General features: G+C 48.6%; 1 protein-coding gene across 2 annotated transcripts in view; it reads left to right on the forward strand.

Annotated features, from left to right (window-relative positions):
- Positions 1 to 1,060: 1,060 nt before the first annotated feature.
- tmtc2b (transmembrane O-mannosyltransferase targeting cadherins 2b) overlaps positions 1,061 to 25,611 on the forward strand; it is a 96,696-nt gene continuing 72,145 nt past the window's right edge. For both annotated transcript variants that reach the window (XR_003742835.1, XM_028957554.1), the window contains exon 1: positions 1,061 to 1,313. Coding sequence is in view for 1 of the 2 variants with exons in the window: in XM_028957554.1 (XP_028813387.1) it covers positions 1,231 to 1,313 (83 nt within the window). In the remaining variant the exon portion in view is untranslated. The remainder of the gene's footprint in view (positions 1,314 to 25,611) is intronic.

The raw sequence follows: 25,611 nt of genomic DNA on the forward strand, positions 1-25,611 counted from the left end.
TATGAAGAGTTATTAGAGCATTATCGTGCTGGCCATCCTACTGGAGGTCCATTTGAAAATCCCAGTGCTTGGATATGATTGAATATGAAACAAAAAGCTTTGTCTAGTCTGCCGGTTGCTCCGCTCTATTAGGCTTTGGAGGCCTAATTTTAAAGCGTTGCGCAACGCGTGGATTAAGGACAGATTAAACCTGGATTAGACACGACGGTGCTGTATGCACCAAAAGATGAGGCCAGCGGAGCCAAAGTCAGCCGAGTAAAAGCGGCACAAAGTGAAACGAGTCGAAGTGGAAATGGACCGAACCGTACGCTACTCCTAGGCTCCATGCCTAGAATACACTCACGTATTATTGATTATTATTATAATCTCTCTGGCCATGTTCCCTAGTTGCTATGATGTGCAAGAGTCTGCTTGTGCAATAGCATGCGTGTTATAACCAGGTGGTAAAACATCAATATCATATGTTGTTCTATTCCAGATGCAATATTTGCAATATCTCAGGTGCAATATTATTATTACTTGGTCAATACTCCTTTTCTTTACTTAATTTTAGTTAATGGTACTGATTTAATTTTAAAGGGCGATGACAAACCATGTCAGTAGTTTTTCACAGATTTCATTTAGATGCATTAGATTTTTTTTTTTAATCTTCTTTGTGTGTTGTGGAAGTTATTGTATAAGAGTTATTCACAGGTTTTGCGATTACGATTAATCTTCACGACTGTGGGACGTATGTGGTGTTGTGATGTACCACCTACTCTGCCCACGGCGGCCACGGTGTTCAGAAAACGACGCGAGAGTAAAGTCCGAGTTGTAGAACTGGCGCGGTGGATCCGGCGGTGGGCGTTGTTGCGTTGGCGCGCAGTTTGCACGGCGTGTGTGTGTGTGTGTGTGTGTGTGTGTGCACAGCGTGCTCCTACAAAGCCACCAGCTCGACGTTTCCATCTATAAATCCGGAATTCGTGCGATCGGAGGGGGGGGGGGGGAGAAAAAGCCGAAATCGGCGGCGCGCAGGCGGGGAGGAGCGGCTCTGCGCATGCGCGCCGCGGCGCCGCGCCGCTCCGAGAGCCGCCGGCTCCAGTACGCGCGTCCGCGGCGCCGCGGGAGGACGGACGAGGACCGACGAGCACCGACGAGGACCGGCCGCGCCGGAGATGGGTTAAAGGCCGGCCGAAGGGGAGAGGAAGCGCGGACCGAGGCGCTCCGGCAGCTCCCGTTCGGCGGGGAGAGATGGTCGAGGAGCCGCTGTGCGCCGCCGTGGCTCTGCTGCTGTACGCCAACACGCTGGGCGCCGACTTCTGCTACGACGACAGGTACCTGTCTTTTAAATCGACCCGCCGATATATCGACGCGTCGACTCCGGATCTCGTACGTAACGCTTCACTTAGGAGCAGGTGGCCGGGTCAGAGGTCACCGGGACTCTCGGTCGGTTTGAATTCTGATGTGGTCGGTCCGCAATCCGAGGGAAAACATTTACATTTATATTGACATTTACATTTTACATTTACATTTATATTTTACATTTTACATTTACAGCATTAACCAGACGCCCTTATCCAGAGCGACTTACAATCAGTAGTTACAGGGACAGTCCCCCCTGGAGACACTCAGGGTTAAGTGTCCTGCTCAGGGACACAATGATAATAAGCGGGGTTCGAACCCGGGTTTAGTATTTAATTCAGCGCGCCGTCCTTTGTTCAGACCACACAAGTTTCTGTGCCGCGGAGGTCGATTAATTGCGATTATGAAGAGTTGTTGTTGGGAGGCGAAGCCTTTTTCGTCTGGGGGGACAGGAGGACAGTCGGCCCTGACGTGTGGACCCTGACCCCTCGCCCGACTTTATTGCCGCGGCCGGTCCTCGGCGTAATAATACGTTTCGGCTGCTGCCTCCTGCAGTCGTTTCTGCAGCGAAGGGCCGTAAAACCGTAAAACCTGTAAAAAGGTTTTTATCTGAGATGTCGTGTGGCCTTTTTTAATTTGGGAGCCAGCGTCCGGCCCGGCGAGGGACGTCCCGGTTTCAACATCCACCCGCGGGATCAGATAAGGGTGTTTGGTTCAGAAAGACAATTTTTTTTTCCCGCCTTTGCTCAAATATTTATGTCTCTGCAGATACAAACAGAAGGCAGCAAATGATAGAACACAGACGCCGGACGGAGCGTTCTCACCTGCTCCGGCGTCCCGGGGTCGCACCGCCGCTGGATGGGGTTTATTATGTCCGCCGCTGTGCACGAAGTGGAATAGAGTAAATTACACCACGCAGTAATAATTACATACCGTGTCATTACTGAGTATTATTTCTTGCTGGTACAACTAGGGATGAACAAAGGGGACGAAGCGCTGCACAGTTCTGGCTGAACTGTGATCTTCTTGAGAGGACGTTCTAGATTTATTGATTTCAATCATTAATACAATTAATTAGACATGGCTGTTAACGATCGTCTCGTTATTTTGTCTTCTAGTGTAGTAGCTTTTGGAGACCACAAGGGGGCAGGTCCGGGTATCCCTCCGGATGGATCTGGTGATGTACTTGTAATGCATCATCGTGACGTGGCGTAATCTGATTATTGACTTTATATCGTCCTCGTGCATCGTGGTGTGAAAATGAAGCCGTATCGGCCGTCCTGGAAGTCGACTAATGAGATGTCTCTCGCCCTCGCTCCCCCCTGGACTCCCAGCATCCCCTGGGAGCGGCCCGTCGCGTGGCGTTCCCATTATGCCACTAAAGTGTGACGCCGCCGCATCAGACGGGTGGCTTGCGTCTCCGCTTCCAAAATCTGGAGCGTTAGAGACATCGTCCCTTATGGACGCCCTCCTGTGCCGAACCTGGTGCGGGGGTAACGTCGGCCTGATTTATGATTTTTCAGATGATCACCGCACGTGCTCTTGTACGGCTGAAACCAGGACATTTTACTCTCAGTGTCGGTGTAGGTACCGGCAACTGACTCCCACGCAGCCATTTTATAAATGTTTGCATTGTGGGTTCAGCATCAATGAAAATGGGTATTAAATATTATATATTATAAATATATTATGTAAATGCGGTATAATATACAGTAATTTCACATTGAATCATGTCTGGCCTGTTCTGTGACCGGGTCAGCGCGCCTTTAACATTTACATTCACAGCATTTACCAGACGCCCTTATCCAGAGCGACTTACAATCAGTAGTTACAGGGACAGTCCCCCCCTGGAGACACTCAGGGTTAAGGGTCTTGCTCAGGGACACGATGGTAGTAAGATGGGTACAAACCTGGGACTTGGTGTTACCCACTAGGCTACTACCACCCTGTTATAAAGAATATAAAGTGGTATTGATGCCTATTACTATGTAGTGTAGTGATTAGGACAGGGATGAATTATGCAGTCTCCGTTATATAACGTCGTGAAGGAATGAAAGGCCGTAATCGCTGCAAGAAATTTTAGCTAGCTGTTACTCGGATATTCCCGCCCGCCGGGCGGAGCGCTTTCTCCTTTAATTCGAGTTGACGACGCTTGGTACCGTATCCGCCTCGGAGCAACATTTTGGCCCCTCCGGAGTCACCTCAGATTACGGAATTGTGGGGTGTCGCCGTGAACGTGGCGGGCAGGGACGTTGTGACATGATCGATGGTGGCGGTTCGCCTCTATCTATAGCGAGCCACATTGCTGTGGTCTCGCGGGCCGACGAGCCTTTGCTGCCTTCGAGGAGACAGAGGAGCTGAAGTTGTACCATAGTTCTGCTCTTATGTCCCGCTGCTATAAATACAGTTAACATTCTGCTTGAAATCAAGGCGCGGCCGGCGTCCAAGTCGGATGAAAATGGCATTTTCAGAGACGTACGATTCCTTTCGACTGATCTTACTCACGTCAGCCTGGTCCGTTGCAGCGGAGCTTGAAAATGTCAGCCTGCTTCGGCCCGCTATTTCTTTTCCTGGGGGGTCACCTCTCCCAAAGCCCCCCTTAGCCCCATCGATTTTGAACAAAGCGGCCAGCGTGACCCCTGACCAGCAGATGCGTGTGCCCCGCCCTGCCCGGTCTGGTACCGGCACGTCTCAGTTCGGCGCCCGCTGACATGGTTTCCGGGTCACCGGTCCCGTTAGTGGGCGCCTGTCAGCACTCCTAAAGACCCCTCCCCGCCGTCACCCCCGGCAGGGCGCGGTGGTGGAACTTTCCCAGCTCCCTAATGGCCGTGAAACAATCCATTATACAATCGCTGTGCAATTATCCAATTATACGATAACATGAATTACGCAACATAAAATAGTCCGGTGATTGTATGAGAGCGAGTTTGTGTGCTTCTTTAATCGGCCTTTCTGTGGAATGTTTTACAGAATTCCCAGAGATTCCGCACGTTGCAAGCGACTCGTTACGCCTGGAAACTTGTAACTTTAAGTAAAGGTGACGGTTAAGCTCGCTTGTCATTTGCATGTCCCCGGCGAGAGCTTAATTACGAAGATCCGCGAGTGCTTCTACTCCAGATGGCGTCTAGACAGAAATTCTTTACGATGGGCCTGAAAGTGTTGTTTTTTTCATCCTTTCCTTGCTTCTTTACCATCGTCATTCTTTACCGTACGACATTCGTGAACGCGTGGAGAACTGGGCCCGGGAGTGTGTCCCTGGAATCCCGAGACAACGAGAAGATGGACGGCTGCTGCGTTATCGATAGGGTGGGCTGCGGCTACGTGTGATTGGACCGGGTCCCCTCCAGGCCTGGCTGCATCGCGGCTCCCCGCCGTACCCGCCAGTCAGGTTCTCGGTGAAGAGATACAGGGGGCCGTTATCCATCATTATTAGTCGTATTAATCCACCCCCGACTTGGAGCCTCGTCACTTCACAAAGTATTTAATTAAAACCAGAACTAATCCCGTCCGCACTGGAAACGGGTCCGAGTCTGTCTGCACGCATGTGGGGGCGGGACCCCCCGCGTTTCACCAGTAAACCTCCAATCTTTCCTGGATTATGGCTACGGGGAATCCGCAATCTGTCGGTTTTAAATTGCACGGGCCGCCTGGCGAGTTGCGTTTGGGGGGGGACGCGTTGGGACAGGTGTCTGCGTCGCTGCGCCGAAGGCAGCGGCGGGTCAAGTGCCGCATCCCGGCCCGAGCTCGCGGCCTCGCCTCCTTTCGGTTTAATGGGATTAACAGCAGGCTTTGTGTACGAGCGGAGCGATCCCGTCCGTTAGGGCGCCGCGCCGCCGTTGCCAATATGGAACAAGGATGCTATAGTTCCCTCCTTTTATGAAACGAGCCCCCCGATTGGAACGCCGGCCCCGCTCCCGGTGACACGGGCTGACCGGGCTGAGCTCTTTTGTGCATTGTGCGGCGCTGTGTGGTCCTCCTATTCTTCTGCCTGCGCCTGTGAAGGCCATTAGCGCTCACAGACGGGGGAAGCGGGGGCTCGCCTGGGCCGCCCGTTGGCTCAGAAGCGGCTTTTTGGCGAAAGAGTGGCAGTGAAAAGCTGCGCCGGCTTTGTGTACCAACTTGTCACAGCCAATCGGGCTTTGTCTTTCTGAACGTACGTGCCTGAGTGAAGGATCTCTCCAGGAAAGGAGGCGGCATGCGTTGTGTGGGTACAACATCTAACTCAGAACTTTTACATGTTTCAGTGAAAGTTGATTATTTAGGAACTAAACCAGAAACCGTGGAATTGCAATCATGTAGCTACAAGATTTCTAACTCAGTACCAGTATCCAGGAAAACTCTTCACGTGAAATATGATAAGAAGAATCTAAACTATAGTATAATAAGGAATTTTATACTTTTTTTTATTGTAAGAATATCTTTATTGTAATTGTAACAAGTGCAATGAAATTAAGTGCAGATCTCTGTAAATGGAGAGTTATAAAAAGAGAAGCTAGCGTAAATACTAACATGATATATCATGAAAATATATCACACTATCAGTAAAAAGACTGAATTAAGGCACATGAAATAGGTGGTAGTGGCCTAGTGGGTAACTAGGCAGTATAGAGGGCGGTAGTGGCCTAGTGGGTAACTAGGTAGTATAGAGGGCGGTGGTGGCCTAGTGGGTAACTAGGTAGTATAGAGGGCGGTAGTGGCCTAGTGGGTAACTAGGTAGTATCGAGGGTGGTAGTAGACTAGTGGGTAACTAGGCAGTATAGAGGGCGGTAGTGGCCTAGTGGGTAACTAGGTAGTATAGAGGGCGGTGGTGGCCTAGTGGGTAACTAGGCAGTATAGAGGGCGGTAGTGGCCTAGTGGGTAACTAGGTAGTATAGAGGGCGGTGGTGGCCTAGTGGGTAACTAGGCAGTATAGAGGGCGGTAGTGGCCTAGTGTGTAACTAGGTAGTATAGAGGGTGGTAGTAGACTAGTGGGTAACTAGGTAGTGTAGAATGTGGTAGTAGCCTAGAGGGTAACACACTCGTCTACGAACCAGAAGACCCAGGCTCAAACCCCACTTACTACCATTGTGTCCCTGAGCAAGACACTTAACCCTGAGTGTCTCCAGGGGGGGACTGTCCCTGTAACTACTGATTGTAAGTCGCTCTGGATAAGGGCGTCTGGTAAATGCCAGAAATGTAAATGTAAATGTGGTCCAGTGCTGTTTAGTCTGTTTGTCCCGGGTTGCCTGATGGCAGCGGTTGGAACGGGTCGTGATTGGGGAGTGACGAGTCGTTTAGGATGCACTTTGTCCAGAAGACAGCAAATCTAGCTATGGAACGTCAGGCGATTAAGAAACTCTGGGCTTGCCGGCACGAAAATGATGCAGAAAATACCTCTCTGTACCATTTTCTTTCCCTGAAGGAAGTGAATTATTTGCAGACTCGGCGAATGATAGCATGACACTTCATACCAGTGGACTCCGTAGTTAAACCAAAAGTGTCCGATATCTGGCGTTCTGTTATTGTTGAGGTCGACGCGGTTTTCGTATTTAGAATATACCAAGTGTCGGCGAAATGAGCGAGGCGCATCGCTGGGACCGAAGGTCTCATTCCACGTTAGCAGATCCCAGGGTTCGGAGCTGATCTGATGATTCACATGTCTCCTATTTCTGGCCACGTTTAATGAAGAAGCTGCTACTGCAATTTTGGTTTTCTTCTCGAATGATCATATCTCCATATTATTCCTGGAAGTCTTTTAAAGTCAATCGTCATGAAGACAACAGAGAACATGATACTCTGGGCTCTGGCTTCGGGTCCTGATCTTGGACTTGGTGACTCCTCGTAAGTTTGTTTTTTCTGGACAGTTTTCGTGTGGTTGGATGTTAAAGCGCTCTGGTCTGGATTCGTGTGAGTATCGTAAAGAATAATGCATTGCTTTGGTTTCAATTCATCCGTTGACACCAGCATTTCTCTCAGCAGTAGACTCGTACCGAAGGAAGTGAAAACCCAAATTCAGATGTGCTGCTCACCACCCCAGACTTCCATCACATGGCTGCAGTTAGAGGGAAAGTGCACGCTGATGCTGCTCCAGTAACCCAATCGAGCCCCTCGGGGCCTTTCTTCTCTGAGTGGATGGGTTTGGGGGCGAAACTGGAGCTGGCGTCACGTTCTTTCGGCCGCTGCCTCGACCTTCGCGGAAAAGCGGAGAGGCCGCCACTCCTGTTGCCACCGACGACGTGGGCTGACTTTGGCCCGGCATCACATAGCGTTGGGAAAATTGGGTGTGACCCTTCCCTATCCCGTGCAACCGTCTTTAAACGGACAGGTAGCGCCGTGCTGTTTTTCCCCGGACCACCGGCTGCTCCCAATCGCTCTCTGTTATTTGCCATTAGTGTTACTCGCTCACCGCACGGCCTGAGTGACAAGAGCTGTGATTCAGGAACCAAAAGGAGTTTCACCGCTGTTTTCTCCGCTGGCGCTGTTCATGGGGAGACTGTGTAATGTTTGTAGATTTTGGGGGCGATGATTCTGATCTAAATACGTTCTTGGTAGACGTGTGAAGCTTCACTGGTCTCACGATTATGATTAATCGGTTTTCTATGCAACGTTTTCTTTCCACAGAAATGGCGACAAGCTTTAAAGGTCCTGTATCTTGAAAAACTGATTTTGTGAAATGATTTAAGATTAATACGAGTCCCCGAGCCTGTCTACGGTCCTGCAGTGGCTAGAAATGGCGGTCGGTGAAAAGAGTGTTTTGGTCGTTCTGCTTCGCCGTTCAGAGAGCGGTCGGATCTGGAATTTGTCCCCTTATGATGTCATAAGGGGAAAGGTTACCTCCCGTTTCTCATGCTTTTTCCACCCAGACATGATCTCCACCGAGCGCTGTGGCTCCCAAACGTGTGAGGCATCGCAGTCGCTCGGTGTTTGGATGTAAAAATGAGCACAAATGTATTTTTTTTTGTTCCGGCACGTGAGAGTCTGAAACACCAGCGGGTTATTTTTTTTATTTTTATTTTTTTTGGAAAAACGCGACACGACTTCCTGTCTGCACCAAACATTGTGGTTGGTGGATGGTGTTTCATGACGCTCAGCTTCTATTGGCCGCTCTCCTCCTCGTCCCGCCTCTCTCCTCCTCAGTAGCATTTAAATCGTGGGACTGGATCAACGTGGCTGTAAATCTGCACCAAGAGACATCAGATACAGAATTAGGGGACCAACATGACCGATATAAAAGCAAAAAAAATGTTCATGGCATGGGAGCTTTAAATTATGGATTCATAGATTCATGATACATTAAAGATTCTTTTCAACACCCCTAGTCCACGGTGACGTGTAGATTGACTGCAGGATCCGTCGCTCATACACTAAAATGGTATAATTCTTTATTAAAATCTGTCCCTGTGATTTTGAGCTCGTATGGCGAGCGCGGGGACTCGTTTTCAGTGGCTGAGGTCGTGTTTAAAGCGAGAAGTTTGGGGAGCGAACGAAGGTAATAAAACCGCGGTTTGGACGAGCACCGGGGTTTTGATTCATGCGCTCCTGTGGTTCTCTCGGTGTTGATTCAGAGATAAACATGTCTGTAATCTGCGCTCCCACCGGCGCTGGGCCTGCCGAGATCCTGGTGGGAGCAGCATCTGGTGGAGGCGTTATCTGCTTTAATTAAGTACGGCGACGGCGTCTGGTCCTGAGCGGCCGCTCTGAAGGCCGCCGTTGGCGGGAAGTTTCGCAGTAAATCAGCACAATGAGGGCGCTTCGGCATCAGTGCTCGTTCGATCCAACTTTTCCCGGCTAGTAATGAGGGCCGGTGGCTGATTGGTCGGACGGTGGCGGGAAATCAGGGAAAATGCACTATTGATCAGAGTTGGGGAAAAGCCGGTGACACGGTCCGATGTCGCCACATGTGCTATATCTGGATGAATGCATTATACATACGCCCTGGCTGGCCCCCAAATGGCGTTCCTCTTTCAATAATGGATGAATGGGGCAGATGAAGTGGCTTTTGGGTCGGAGTGGGACAATGCCGGGCCGATCGGGGTGTGTCTGGAAATTTCCTTTTACCGCCGAGTGCAAATTCTCTCTCCAACACGAGCTGGCGGGTCCGCAGGCTCGGTGCTTCCCGGATTTCAGCGTTTACCCGCCGATACCGGAGACTGGGATGATGATAATTTCCCGCATAATTACGGCCGGGCTATTAAAATACGATGTCCGGCCACTTCATCTGACACGTTCACGGTGTACAACATGCCTGGAGGGCCTTGTTGCTTTTTATTAAATGCTCGTCAGCCACAGAAACACAACGTGCAGTTCATTTTCATTTTCGGTAATTTATTCAAGAGGTCTAATCCCTTTGTTGCTACGCAACGCCGCGGTGTGCACGGCAAACAAATCGCCTTTTTAAAAAAACGAGCCAATCGGGGGCCAAGGAGCCTGAGCTATTCTTTTTATAATTTCCATTTCAGATGAGTCTCAATTAGTTTAATCTGATTTCGCCCACATCTGCAGACCAAATGGAGGATTTGGACCCCGGGCGGCCACCTCGTGTTCGTCCTGTTTGGATTCGGAGCTTTTCACACTGATGTCATCCCCCTCTAAGTGGCAACATGTCACGCTCCCAAAGTGCCTCTTCAGTCCGGAGCCAAGCGCACAGCATGGCGGGACGTGTCCTCTACAGTTTAAAATAGCTGCTCGGACCCGGGATGAGCGGGGAGGCGTCTGCATGGGAACTGGAGGGGAAGTTGGCAGACTGGCTGCGGCGTGAGTGCCATTTCCCATCAGTTCGCCGACTTGCATTCACCGGCCTGTCAAAATGACCTGGCTGGCGTCCACATTCCAATTTTTGTCCGTCCAGTCGCTGCATGCAAATGCAAAGCTGCGTGGAGTGAAAGAGTTTTATTCTTTCGTTCATCTCGATACCCCACTGATAAAATTATTCACAAAGCATAAAGCGATACGTGCACTTAAACAATTAATAAATACACTATAAATACACTTTGTAACATTTGTATTCTGTTATTATAAAGCCCATGCTGTATGTGTTATAGTTTGGGGTGCATTGATTTAATCAATGACTATTAAAACGTATTCATTAGCATATAAATTCCTGCCATGTCCTATGGACCGGAAGATGCCACTGCTTGATTTAGGATCTGGAAAGTTGTTCAACGTTAAGGGGAAAAATTCCGTAGCTACGTTTAAACCTAGTTGAGCATTTAATGGGTTTTTTTTCTGAATTCTGTGTTTAAAGCCCTATTTCCTGTTCAGGAAGCCAGGCCTGTCTGAGCCAGGAACTTTCTTTTGCGGATAAAATCCCAATTTGCTAACTTAGCCTAAACTACTGTCGCAGTAAATTTCAGAAGCCTGTGCTTCTGTGGGGTGGAAAATGAAGACTTAATCTTAATAAGATCTTCCCTGGAGCCTGTTTTGTCAATGGAACCATATTACGGATGCCCATTCTTGAACCCGCAAACAACAGAGACGATCCCCAGAAGCGTCCTCTGCAGCGGTTATACCATGTTCCTGCACTTCGTCACTCGGTTTTATTTCTGCCAGAGAGCACGTGCCAGTCGGCGTCCTCGTTGCTGGAGATCTCGACTCAGTCCGGATGAACCACCGGCCATTACTCGGAGTTCGATTTATGGCCGGTTTTCTAAAAAAGGCCAAACTTTTTGAAGTGCGTTCTTTTCCTTTTTTGTGCTTTAATAGGTTTTGGTTTCATCTGCTCTTCACCGTCGTCAGGCTGGGTTCCTTTAATCATTGGCCTGCGTGGCTTTCATGCTGGGAGCTGGATGGGCTGAGGACCTGCTTCTGGAGGCCAGCAGAAGCTCGGGCCGGGCCACCGCGCAGACGGTGTGTAATGAAAAGCAGACTTCCTGCGCGGTTTCGGTGCAGAACACGAGACGGCATCGAGAAGAGATGTGGCCTGGACCGCAGGGGGTCAGAAGTCTGCGCACGTTGTTGTCTGCTCTAACGCAGCCACCGCATGAATCGGGGTTTGGGAAGTCCCGTGCTGCACAAGGAGAAGGCAGATGCTGCAGGAGGGTGGTGATGGGAAACCAGAAGTGGAAATCACCAAGCAAGAATGTCGTGGGTACAAATCCAGGAAGCCCATGTTACGAAGTTTCAAACCCGATAGCGAGAATAAGGAGGGTCCTCAATACTGTTTTCAGTACCACGGGGACGGGGGGTGAAGAAATTGATGATCGATCAGAAATGAATGAATAAATACACCAACAAATAAAAGAAAGAAATGTACTTTAATGGTTTTGAGCCTAAATAAATAAGAAATGTATGTAAAATATATGCACATTGAGCATAATGGGGCCTGAACAGATTTTTTAAAAAAAGGAGCGTTTCTCATTTTCGCTTCTCTCTCGCGATAATTAAAAAAACGAATCACCTGACAACACTGGCTGAGAATTGCAAATCGAATTAGCATATTATTTACAAGCAGCATTTACAACATCCCAAACACTTTCACCAATCACCAAATCAAATTCTCAAGCAGCAAGTGTTTGCTGACCGATCCTGATAAAAACTGAGCCCGGACCGAAATACTAAAAGAAAAGTGAAGTGATTGTCACAGCAGCACAGCACACGGTGCACACAGTGAAATGTGTCCTCTGTATTTAACCATCACCCTTGGTGAACAGTGGGCACCATGACAGGCGCCCGGGGAGCAGTGTGTGGGGACGGTGCTTTGCTCAGTGGCACCTCAGTGGCACCTTTGTGGATCGGAATTCGAACCGGCAACCTTCTGATTACAGGGCCTCTTCCTTAACCGCTAGGCCACCACTGCCCCACTGCTGGTATCCGTTGAAATGCAGTTTTCAGGCCCCTATTAAATTTTTTTTTTATTGATCAGGGACATTTAGTGAAGTGATTTCATCATTTCTGTGGGTAGGATGTCAGGCAGCAGATGAACATTTTGTCCTTGGGGTCTGGTCTGGGCACCTTTAACATTAAGTGGGTGTCCCGTTAAGGCTTCGGAGTTTAGGTTGAACCGGTGGAGGAAATTGTGAGCCTGCACGGAGGTTTTCGGGTTTATTATTACAGTGTCATTTGTTTGCCGGTGGACATGTCAGTTTGGTGGCAGAATGAGCTGTTTTCGACAGGCGGGCCTGATGGCTCCGGTAAAGGCCAGAGTTTTATTAAAAGCTCGCGCTGTCAGGCTGAGCGGGGAAACGGCGACATGCACAGATAATTAGCCCGTCACAGGAAGAGCAGCGGCCTGCATCACTCGCAGCTCTGGGGTTCATTCATTTCGGTTCATTCTTAAATGAAACCGTATTTTTAAAATAAAATAAGTCACCTTCTGTGTTAGCTGATGTACTGACGTTGAATTCAGGATGTGATGATCCGTGGAAATTTGCGAGGAAGGTCAGAGGCGAATAAAAATGTAATTTCAGTACACTTATGACCTGAATAAAAAGCCTAGTAGATGCAATTTAAATATTTCTGATAATATCTATCACTACTAACATTTTCGTGTGAAATCGGAGACATGCAGACAAAGACGAGTTCACCTTTACTGCAGTGCAGGTGAAAGGTCATGTGACGTGTAACGAAGGAAAAGCATCATTCAGCCCCTATGAACATATGAACGCCCCTAACAAGGAGTCCCCAAGATGGCAAATATCAGAACTTTATTCCACGGAGGAGCTGGCGGGATAATTCAACTGATTTGGCCTTTAAAAACGTCTGAAAGCACAAGTTTCATTTTCATTACGCTTAATTTTTCTCTGTTTTGTGAGGTTCCTACATTTTAAAAATATAATAATATTGCTGATCACACACACTGTTATTTATTTAGTACAGTAAATGCTTTCTGAACCAGTCTACTCGGCATTTATTGTTGAATATAAATTAAATGTTGGCTTCGTTTCTGAAGTCTGGTGGCATGCAGCGGTGATGCATTATCCACGCAGTGGACCACGCCACAGAGCCGCTTCTCTAGATGAAACGAAAGGAGCCCGTCGCGACCCCCGACCCCAGTAAACTCCCCGCCGCTCTCCTCCGTGCGGTTACGGAACGCTCCGCCGCACCTGCCGCCCGGGTAAAATAATATAAAGTAAAACGTATTTACGCCCTGCAGGGATCTGTTAGTCGAAGGTAACGGGACCCCGGTCTCTACATAAAGTTTCGTACCGCGTTTCATTCCGCTCCTTCCCGGGATCCCTGCTGGAAAAGCAGGCTTACGGGGCTCTAATGAAGTGTAATACCATCTGGCACTGGCCTCCGCCTGGTAATGGATTCGCTCCGACAGAGGGGACCGGGGCCCGTCCCCCCCCCGCCGCGATATTAGGCCGGCCCCCAGACTCTCGCAACGCCTCATTTCTTTTCACCACCCAAATCTGGACCGGAAGCCTCTTGGCTCGTAAAGTGCAGGAAGCCGCATCTCCTTCCTGCCGCGCTGTCCGGAGCACTTCCGTATACACGCGGCACGGCACGCGGAACCTCAGAACCGGGAGCTGCGAGGAAGTCGGCAGAAATGGCCAGTGTTTGTAGTTATCGGCCGGTCGAATTCCTCCGCTCGTGTTGGAACTGTAAAAAGTCCACTTCTCCACCGCCTCGGCGTGCCCAATCCTCCTCATAAAGACTCGAGAGGCGGGCACCGCCGGTCGTGTCCTCGGGTTAAACTGGCCGCATGAGACAGATGATTTGCTGCAATGTCGGGATGGAATCCATCCTCCCCGCAAATCCATACCGATCAATTCCCAGATTTACATCAGAGCGCCAGATACTGGGCCAGTGGTGGCCTAGCGGTTAAGGAAGCGGCCCCGTAATCAGAAGGTTGCCGGTTCGAATCCCGATCCGCCAAGGTGCCACTGAGGTGCCGTCCCCAAATGCGGCTTTCCGGACGCCTGTCATGGTGCCCACTGCTCATCAAGGGTGATGAGGTTAAATGCAGAGGATAAATTACAGTGTGTGCACGGTGTGCTGTGCTGCTGTGTATCACAATGACAATCGCTTCACTTTCAAAAGATACATTGTGTCTGAAACGATGAGCAGCACCATTTAAGGCGAGACAGATGTATTTACGACACACATTTGAATCCGTATTGTATAGATATCGTAAAATGTAGTACGAAGTCTGGAGAGGAACAGAATAACGCGCCCCAGGCAGCTTTAACCCGTGACGTGAATGTTTAGGAGGAGTTAAGCTGCAGGAATGCTTCGATTATTCGTTGGGGACGCGCTTGACTGCTTCATCTGAAAAATGTGCCTCGCCTCCTTTAATTAATACCGAGTTTATTTCGGTGTTGAATTCGCCATTGAAAGGCTTTTATTGATGGCCTGTCCATGCTGAGGGAGGGGGTGGCACTGAAGGGAAGAACGAGGGGGAACACGAGGGCCATTCTTCGTCTAATAGGCGTTCGGCGGCGTCACAAAGACCGTCTTTGTGAGCCACTTACTATTACAGGGTGGCCAGTGGCATCTCACCTCGGCTACAAAGCCGCGACCTGTCCACGCATCGCCTCTGCTTGTCGAGGAGAGACGTAGCGATTTGTTGCCGCCGTAAACACAATGCGGGCATCAGCAGAGAGTCGAATCTTCGTGATTCGAAATGCAGCTAGTTCCGTAAAAACGTTTTTTTTTTTTTTTTTATTACGGTCCTTATTGTGGCCGTACTTTTTGCTAGAATTTGTCCGGCATCTCATTGCAAATGATATCATAAATTAAGGTGATTAGGACTACGCTAGCAACTGTTACCAGGTACCGGATGCCATTCCGAACGCGGCAAAAATGAACATCTGGCAGCATTCATCCTTCGCCCGTTAATTCCGTTAATTCCATCAAGTTTCCACTGAACGATCCGCCGCCGTTGTTCTTTGCTGGGAATATATTGTATTGTATGTGTAAATATAAATTATATTGTATATATAAATATTGTATTACTTTCATATTTTTTATATTTATTTAAAATCCAATATAAAACCACACAGCAGTTACTAGATACATGGATGGAACGAGGGAGACTATTTATTATGTTGTAATGACAGCGTTTCCGGCCTCCTGTGGATAAATATTGTATTATTTTTATATTTTTTATATTTATTTAAATTCCAATATAAAACCACACAGCAGTTACTAGGTACATGGATGGAACGAGGGAGACTATTTATTATGTTGTAATGACAGCGTTTCCGGCCTCCTGTGGATAAATATTGTATTATTTTTATATTTTTTATATTTATTTAAATTCCAATATAAAACCACACAGCAGTTACTAGGTACATGGATGGAACGAGGGAGACGTCGGGAAGTAAAAGTTTATTATATAAATGTTTCCGGGCTCCTGTTGATGTTGGTGGGACCTTCGCCCTCCGCACCCCGAAAGGACGGCACCCCGCGAAGCCGGGAAGTCCCTCCCGCTCCTCTGCCGTTATTTTTAATGGTTCCTCCGCTCATGCCTGCGTTTTATGGCCCCGCATCTGCCCCGCCCCCCGCGGAGGATTTACTGCCGCAGATTCCTGCAGGACGGACCTCCCAGTCTGCGGGTTTGAAGAGGGCGGGCCTGACTGGTGGTCGTGGGACGGGGGCGGGGTTATTTATCCCGTTCGGATTAGAGGGGAAGCCATCGTGCTGTTCGCTTGTTCGAATCCACGCTTCAAACAACGAATTCGGTAGAGAACGGAGAAGCTCGTCTCTGTCTGGGCTTCATTTTCTCTGACTGAATTGTGGTTTTCACCAGAGAAATATGGCTTTTATTCTGTCGCGTTGTTCCTGCAGAGCAGCTGGAATTAACAGACGTATAAATCATCTCCAGCAGTGGCTGCACGTTCTCCTGTACGGATTAAAACCCGCTTCATGAAATCATGAGTTTCCTCTTTAGAGCGTGTGACTGTGCTGACAATGCAATTTTCATTAAGGCAATCCACCGTACTAGGTCATGGGGTTCTACCGGGGAGTTACCGGGGTGCTGCACTGGCTTCTGATGGTCCAAATACAAAAATAGCGACTTACAACGTGCTTCCATGTCACCATGGATGAAGTGGTCAGTTCTGGTTCACTAGGACCCCCAACTATGAATACAATCTTTTTATTCCCTCTGTTCTAGTTTCTATACAGAAGTCAGACAAGAAGAAGGTTACAAGTTCATCTAAATCTTCTCTAAAGAGGAAGGTGTTGAGCTGCCGTGTGAAGGTGCTCAGTGACTGAGCTGGAAGTTCACTCCACCACCGAGGGGCCAAGACGGAGAAGAGTCTAGATGAGCGTCTTCCTTTTACCTTCAGAGATGGAGGGACCAGGCGAGCAGTACTGGAGGCTCGGAGTATACGAGGTGCAGTGTGAGGTGTAATAAGGGCTGTGAGGTAGGATGGTGCCACTCCATGTTTGGCTTTGTAGGCCAGCATCAGTATTTTGAACCAGCAGCTACTGGGAGCCAGTGGAGGAACGTAGCAGAGGGGGCGGTGTGGGAGAACTTTGGAAGGTTGAAGATCAGTATTAGTTGTAGAGGTCGGATGGTACGTAGAGGTAGACCAGTTCTATAATAATCTATAATAATGATTTTTTTTTTATCATTTGACAGATCTTAATGCTTGTGACTTTTTACTATTTTTTACTTAAGGACTTTTTAAAAAAAAAAAAAAAAAAGCTGAATTCCAAGCTGCAGTTTTTTTTTCAGAAGCCATCATGTAGAAAACAGATTTTTCCATCTTCCTCTGATGCTCCGTCAGAAATGAAGAACAAAGCGAAGAGTGGATATTAAGAGGCTCTTATTCTTGGAAGACGATCATTTTAATTGAATTAAAGATTCAAAGGCTCCGCGCGGCTGGAAAGGGAGCCGGCGTTACCCAGCGGCCCTCCGTCCCCCCGCTCCCGGGTAGAAGAGTGGCGGCGAGATCGGCCCTTTACCGGTGCAGCCTGGCTGCTCCGCTCCGCCTGTTCGGAGGAGGCGACTTGGCCGCGGCGGGGATGGGTTTTTTGGTGTGAGGGATGTGGTTTTTGGCAGAGGGAGCCTTTTCGCCCCGCAGTTCCTACCAGATGAGTGGCCTGGCGCTCCACCAGGAATATTCTAAACTGCATTTGTCCCCATTTGCCGGCGTGTCAGTAGATGCGTCCGTTCCGCGTCTGTCTGGTCTCGGTGAACAGGGTTTTTTGGCCGACGGGCCGTTTGTAGGTCACTTTACCGCTCGGGGATGGTACGGGCTGGGGGAGGGGACCACCCCCCCTTCACATTCAGTCTTATCGCACCAAGAGTATTCCACAATATTTCATTTATATATATATATATGTGTGTGTGTGTGTGTATGTGTGTATGTGTGTATATATAAGTGTGTGTGTGTATATATGTGTGTGTGTGTGTGTGTGTGTGTATATATAAGTGTGTGTGTGTGTATATATGTGTGTGTGTGTATGTGTGTATATATAATTGTATGTGTATATATGTGTGTGTGTGTATGTGTGTATATATAAGTGTGTATGTGTGTGTATGTGTGTATATATAAGTGTGTATGTGTGTGTGTGTGTATGTGTGTATATATAAGTGTGTGTGTGTGTGTATGTGTGTATATATAAGTGTGTATGTGTGTGTGTGTGTATGTGTGTATATATAAGTGTGTGTGTATGTGTGTATATATAAGTGTGTGTGTGTGTATGTGTGTGTGTGTGTGTATGTGTGTATATATAAGTGTGTATGTGTGTGTGTGTGTGTGTGTATGTGTGTGTGTGTGTGTGTGTGTGTGTGTGTGTGTCACAGATCCAGTCTGATCACAGATGACTTGAAGAACCTGCTTGGAGGTTCCTGCGTGTTTATTTAGAGAGGCGGCCTGAAGAATGTCACGGTCGAGCTGCCTTTATATTACGAGCGTCATAATCACAATAAAGCAGTAATAAAAACGCTGCAGCCCACTTCCACCTCGAATCTCTGATTCCTCAGCAGTTAGTCACATGATGGTGTGGAAATGATATTTAAAGAGTCTTTTTTTTTTTTTTTTCAAGTTTTTTATTCATTTCTAATCGCGGGGTGGAATTTCACGATGAGGACATTCATTTTGAAATGAATGACGGTGACTCCAGAGACGCACCTGAACAGGCCGACGGGGTCGCGACCCCCGCAGGGTGAGTTTTATTTCAGCTTGTTTACGTGTGTGAGTGTGTCACGCAGAGAATGGGGGTGAAAGAGGAAGCCGGTTGACCTCCGCTCACCCCTGTCATCCTCTTCAAAGGGGAGACGAGGCTCGCTTCTCCTCGGGGGCGGAGCCACAAGGCCTCTCATCCTCTCACCCTGCTGTGATCCTTCATCTCCTGGCCAGGAAGGAGCACCCACTGACCCCGATTCCTTAAGAGAGGGTTTCCTGCCGTCTCCACACTGACCTGCCCTGACGTGACCTGGAAACCGTCGCCGTGGAAACAGTGACGTAACCGTCTCCACACCTGTTTTCATCGCTTCGTCCTATAGTAATTTGGACTTTAACGAATCCCGCGCCTCTCTCGGCCGCGTGGCCCTGCCTCGCCTCTGCCCATTGAAGGCCATTGGTGGTCCTCGCCGGCGGGACCCGCCCCCGCGGTCGGCGGAACGTTCCGGCCCAGAGCGTGGGCTTGAGCGCCTCTTTTCTTTTGCCACCCCCAACGTGCATAGTCCCGCTTTGTCTCCGGCTTTCACAGCCCCCATCCAACCCCGGGGGTGGGACCAACCCAGTTTCTTTGTTCCCGTTGCCATGGGCTACCCCTCCTCTGTCTCCTCCTAGTGCCTTTTTCAGCTCCGCCTACGATATTCCACCTCTGAAATGACTTCAGCCCCATTTCTTTCTGTTTTTCACTCGATCTTCATGGAATCAGAGAAAGAAGATAAAAAATATTGTAAATTATATAGAACTACAATTATTACTATTCCGGTTTTTACTATTTCAGCAGAGCACCGATAATATTATTTAGGGTCAGTGGTGGCCTAGCGGTTAAGGAAGTGGCCCCGTAATCAGAAGATTGGTTAAATGCAGAGGACAAGTTTCACTGTGTGCACCGTGTGCTGTGCTGCTGTGTATTACTTCACTTTAGTTTACTTTACTATATTGATAATACTAAACTGCATCATTACAAATTTACATGATTTATGTGGTCAGTATGTTGTTTATTAGGGGACTACAAACCAGTGGTGGATGGAATGGCCTGTATTCTGTTCTGAGGCCGGCCCATAATGCTTCAGCTTTAAAAATTTGTCCCACGTCCCACGTCCCACTCCGTGCATTACACAAAAGCACGAATGCCGTGCATGCGTGTGACTTTTTAATGACGCTCGTTTTAAAGGGTTCCTTTTTATTCTGCCCCCCGGCTGTTTTAATTTTATTCGATTTTGATTGTTCTTGGTGGCACCTGAGGGCTTTTTTACCTTCTCACATGGCAGTGGATGCAGCCAACCAGAAGTACTCTGTTAAATTCATATGCATGTTCCTCTAAATGTGTGATTTGAGGAGAATAAAAGAAAAATTCGGAGTTTGTATGAATGCAGCTTCAGTGCCGTTCAGGACGGGGGCCGAAGCGGGATGAGCGCAGACAGTGGGACAGAGCCTTTCTCCGGCCCCGTCCGGCGGAGCGCTTTGTTCGCCGGCGAAAGGGCCTCTTGTAAATTTGCTCTTGGTAGAATAGAGCAGGATTTGAAGAGGCAGGTCATTAGTCTGTCAATGGGTGCTTGAGCGGCGCTGAGGAACGTCTGAAAGGGCTCGACTAGGAGTAACACGCATTCCACTTTTTCTGTCCCTTTTTTCTCTTTTCTTTGGAACTGCTTTTGCCAGCGAGGACTCCTTCCTGGGCCCGAATTCTGTTGCTGAAGAGCTGCAGGGTTTTATCTGCTCCTGCACAACGGTGGTCAGTCGTTAGGGGGGCAAAAGACGGGCTTTGTGGATTCGCCGAAAGGACGTTTGCTGCGTTAATGGGATCTTGATGAGAAATTTAAGACCGAGACTCATCGTGGACTAGAGAGCGCGGCCAGCCAGCTGGTCTCCAGGGACTTAGAGTGTGCCAGGAAATCTGGATGCAAGAACATCATTACAAAACACCATCCCTTCCCATAGTATATGAGTCAAGATTTGAGAGAGATCCTGTCTAGTGTACTTTTTTTTTATTGTTTTCTGTGTTTTTCTGGTGTTCGTATCTTTACAGCATTTACCAGACGCCCTTATCCAGAGCAACTTAGTCAGTAGTTACAGGGACAGTCCCCCCCTGGAGACACTCAGGGTTAAGTGTCTTGCTCAGGGACACAATGGTAGTAAGTGGGATTTGAACCTGGGTCTTCTGGTTCATAGGCGAGTGTGTTGCCCACTAGGCCACTACCAGCCCATATGTGTTTCGGGTTCCATTCAATATTAGAGGCGTAAGCCTTCACTGGTCTTACGATTCGATTATGATTATCAATGCATCGATATCGATGCATCAAGAGGCATGCCATGAATTTTCTAATTTGTCAGATGATTTTTTTCAAATACCAGACGTTTAGTCTGTGGTCACCTTGTAAGAGTCGTATATGCTGCTAGTTCTCCTGTAAATGTACACGGCACTATGCTGTGGGCGGAGTTTATTATTTCTTTTTCTATTCCGTAAAAGCAGTCACCGAGACTTACCCGGCCGTGGCGGAACTGAGGTGCCGTACGCATAATAAATAGAGAGTGTGATGGGAACCCCAGCAGCGGCGCGAGATTCTCTTTCTTTCTCATTATGATCTGGTCAATCACGAAATGCGCTGCATCCATGCAGAGTTTTCCACGCGTGCGTTTCCATTTAAAAAGCTGTACATGCGCTCGGGTCGTGTTGGGTCTGATTCCGTTGGGCTCGGGCCCGACTACAGCTCTACAGCAGAGGCTGCACTGAAACCATGTGACGCACCACGTCCACATTCTTTTTACTTTACCATGACAAATGGCGCGGGACGTTGTTGGTCCTGCAACGTGTGAACTTCGCAGGATTCCTGCAGCAGAGAGTAATGAAAGGGGACGCCGAGCGCCGTAAAAGCGAGTGAAGAGCGTGTGGTCTCTGTGATTTGGCAACTATAAAGTCTAGAATGCCCAAATGAGCTCCTCTGCAAAAATGCAAATTGCCGCCATGTGGGAGACAAAGCCTTTTAAATGGCGTAAGTGGCTGTTTGGGTTCCTGCTCGACATGTTTACAGCGCTCCCTCGCCTCTCCGTTCGCACGCAACAGCGCCACTGGAAATGCCCCCGCTTCTCCGACGCCACGGCTCCTTACGAAGTGCCACAGAAGGCCGGACCTCACCTTACCGATCCCATGTTCTTGTTGGGATCTTTTTGTTGCGGCGTCTTCAGCATGTTTCTGAACGATGCGCATTGCACGTCGCCGCATCACCGGGCGGCGTGGCGTCTGGCTCCCCGCTGCAGCGGGCCGGGTTCGAATGTCCTGTAAATACCGCCGAGGCTCGTGTTAACACGGCCGAACGCTGAGCCGCCACCGCACCGTCCCCTTAATCGTGATTAATCGCGCCCGACCGAACATGATAGGTGTGTGTGTGTGTGTATGTATATATATGTGTGTGTATATATATATATATAAAATGTGTGTATGTATGTATATGTGTGTGTGTGTGTGTGTGTATATATGTGTGTGTGTGTATATATGTGTGTGTGTGTGTATATGTGTGTGTGTGTGTATATATATGTGTGTGTGTGTGTGTGTGTGTATGTATATATATATGTGTGTGTATATATATATATATAAAATGTGTGTATGTATGTATATGTGTGTGTGTGTATGTATATATGTGTGTGTGTGTGTGTGTATATATGTGTGTGTGTGTGTGTATATGTGTGTGTGTGTGTGTGTGTATATGTGTGTGTGTGTGTGTATATATATATAAAATGTGTGTATGTATGTATATGTGTGTGTGTGTGTGTGTATATATATGTGTGTGTGTGTGTATATATGTGTGTGTGTGTGTGTGTGTGTGTGTGTGTGTGTGTATATATGTGTGTGTGTATATATATATATGTGTGTGTGTATATATATATATAAAATGTGTGTATGTATGTATATGTGTGCGTGTGTGTGTGTGTATGTATATATATGTGTGTGTGCGTGTGTGTGTGCGTGTGTGTGTTTGGGGCGCTTGCCGGTATGACTGCACGCTGAGGTTCAGCTTGTTAGTGAGTGTGTGCTGCTGCTGGTGTGAAATGTAAATCACCGAAGTCGTTTATATTTGGTGGTAATTGAGCACCGCGATGATGTGCAGAGTACGTAAATCCTGAGTAGCGGGCGACATTACTTCTGGTGGAATTGTGGACGCGCCGCCACGTTTCCTGTTCCCCGTAGATCCAGTTTGGTGCTCCTGGCTTCACCCGATTGATTTTTTGCCCTCATGGCTGCCGGGCTGATGGATTGCGGGCGGAGCTCAGAACTGCCGACTGTAATCAGGTCTGAATCCAGGGGAGTCCAACACTGCACCCCTACACACACACACACACACACACACACACACCTGGTTCCCCTGGGATCAGACCTGATTACAGTATTTCTGTATTCCATATATTTCAGTTTTTTTTTTATGTGTGTTTGACTCACCTGAGAACCTGAAGTGAATGGTTAAGACGCGCGCGCGCGTGTGTGTGTGTGTGTGTGTGTGTGTGTGTGTGTGTGTGTGTGTGTGTGTGTGTGTGTGTGTGTGTGTGTGTGTGTGTGTGTGTGTGTGTGTGTGTGTGTGTGCATACACGTGTACAAATGTGCAGGTGCAGCCTCCCAGAATTCCTTTGGTCATCTCTCATCTCGTCTCACCCACCTCACCTCCACTGTCCTTCTGCTGATTTATCGCTCCCCAGCCTGCGGGCACCCCGACCCGGCACCACGTCCAGACCCGGAGACCCCGGCCTCGCTCTCCACCGGGGTCGCATCCCTCCCGCCGAGCAAAACACGCCGCAATAACACCGGATATTAGTTCATCACAGACCAATAATACCACGCTGAGCCCATTTCAGCCCAATTCATCTTCATTTCAGGACCTCTTCTGTGTCTTTTTTTTCTGAGATTTTAATCTTCTGAGGACCGAGTGGTGGATCTCCGCACCAAGGCCCGTGCAGCGGTCATCTCTTTTATCTGCTGATGGACCCTAATGTGCTTTCTGTCATCGTTACTCATCTATGAAGCTCCTATCTGGCTTCTCGCTGAGCAGGTGTGTGTGTGTGTGTGTGTGTGTGTGTGTGAGATTCATTACTTTCAGCAGCAGGCCAGGCCTCCCCAGAGAAAACACCTGCACCACAGCTGCACTACGGGCGGAGGACGGGTCCTCTGCGACCCGGGCGCGAGGATCAAACGAGGTTCTGACCCGGCCGGTGTGCGGGGGCCCGGGGAGGCAGTTCGGTCCAATGTTGGGAAAAAGATTTTTACCTAGATTACTTCTGTGGTTCACTACGTACCGAACACCGAATAAAGCGTAATACGAACACGACAAGCACATCTCTCCTTTCTAATCAGGACATGTAGACCTTGTTGTTCATTTAATTTAATTCATTTCCCCCCGTCTTCACCTCATTTGTCTTTGCCACGGGAATAATGGGAAGTGAACAAAGTGCAGGGAAATCTTGGCGTAATTAAGAGCCTGGATATGAGGCTTTAATTATGTCTGTTAAAATATTATATTTTATACACACACACACACACACACACACACACACGTACATACTGAGCGCAGCCGGGTTCGAACGGAGCATTAATGAGCTGATACTCCATGTGTCCCGTGTGTACTCTCCCCACGTCCCACGGTCCACCCCGCAGGAAATGTCCACCTTTATTTAAATGAAAGTGCCACTGGATGTATTCAGAGCTCGGCTTTGTTTTTAAGAACCGTCCCGTTTGCCTTTTTTTTTTTTTTGTCCCCGTACAGATAAAAACACAGAAATTCCACACTTTTTTTTTTTTTTTTCTTTGGCGGTCTTTCAAATATTGGCACAACTTTAGTGCGGCTTTAAATAAAATATGATTGTAATTATAAAAAGATCTTTTCACACAGCCTCATTACTGTATTCTGAAGCACGAGCTGCAGTCTCACACGTCCCCACGCTGATCCTGTCTTCGTGCCACGTCTTTGTTCTGTTCGGCTCGTGCTGTTCTGCTTCCGTTCCTCCTCTTTTGGAAATGAGGGCCCTTCGTCCCTTTTCTTTTGCATCTTCTGTGTGTTTTTATTGATCTTTTCTCCCTCCCTTCTCTCCCTCTTTCCCATCATCTCCGTCCTCGCCTCCCTCCAGTTAAACCGTTCCAGGCCCTGGGACCTTGTAAACCTGTCACTTCCTCCCCTCCGTGCTGCAAGGCCCCTGCTGCGAATGTTGCGAGGCGGGCGCGGTGGCATCGTCATACCGCCGCAGGTCCCTGGCACCGGTTCTGGTCCCCGGTTCTGGTTTCGTATTGGCCGGGCGGCGCGAGATGAGATCGTTATCTGGCAGGACGAAGATGGCGCTTGACAAATGGCGTTTCAGAAATAACCCATCATGCAGTGGGGCATGACAGTCGGATCCCGTTGAAATTCATACCTGCGGAGCGCCAGAATAAGTGGATGTAGTTGGATGCATGCTTATTTATCAGGATACCGATCAAGGTTAATAATGATAGTGAGTTGATATTGATTTTCTTCTGATCTATTCGTTTCCGCAGTACTTTTGTATCGTACCACGGGAGAAGGCGTAAATCATCTGAGCGCATTTTTAAGCAGATGGAAAAGACGATACGTTGGCAGAAAATGTTCGGTATCGGTGGAAACGGATCTCGGAGGAGGAGGACGTTCCTCTCCGCTTCTCTCTGGGCGTGGTCCAGGTTCTGCCGCTGCAGCTGACGCTGTGCTGTTCTTATTTCCTGACCTGTGGAAAAATGAGGTGTGTGTGTGTGAGCGTGTGTGTGTGTGTGTGTGTGTGTGTGAGCGTGTGTGTGTGTGAGCGTGTGTGTGAGCGTGTGTGTGTGTGTGGTGTGTGTGTGTGTGTGTGAGCGTGTGTGTGTGTGTGCACGTGTGTGTGTGGGTGTGTGTGTGAGAGAGAGCGTGTGTGTGTGTGAGCGTGTGTGTGTGCACGTGTGTGTGTGTGTGTGTGCACGTGTGTGTGTGAGCGTGTGTGTGTGAGTGTGTGTGTGTGTGCACGTGTGTGTGTGTGTGTGTGTGAGTGTGTGTGTGTGTGTGCACGTGTGTGTGTGTGTGTGTGTGTATGTGCAGGAAGACTGTTTACTCCTGACTCGCGCCCTCTCATCCATCTCTCCATCTGGTCTTTCCACGGTTGCTCCTGGCAACCACACCAGGTATCCGTGCCATGTTGGAACATGTGATCTTTCTGATCACCCACCTCCCTGGCGGTCCCGAGTGTCGGTGTCAACGTC

This window comes from Denticeps clupeoides, chromosome 17, assembly GCF_900700375.1.
Source record: "Denticeps clupeoides chromosome 17, fDenClu1.1, whole genome shotgun sequence".
Classification (NCBI taxonomy): domain Eukaryota; kingdom Metazoa; phylum Chordata; class Actinopteri; order Clupeiformes; family Denticipitidae; genus Denticeps; species Denticeps clupeoides.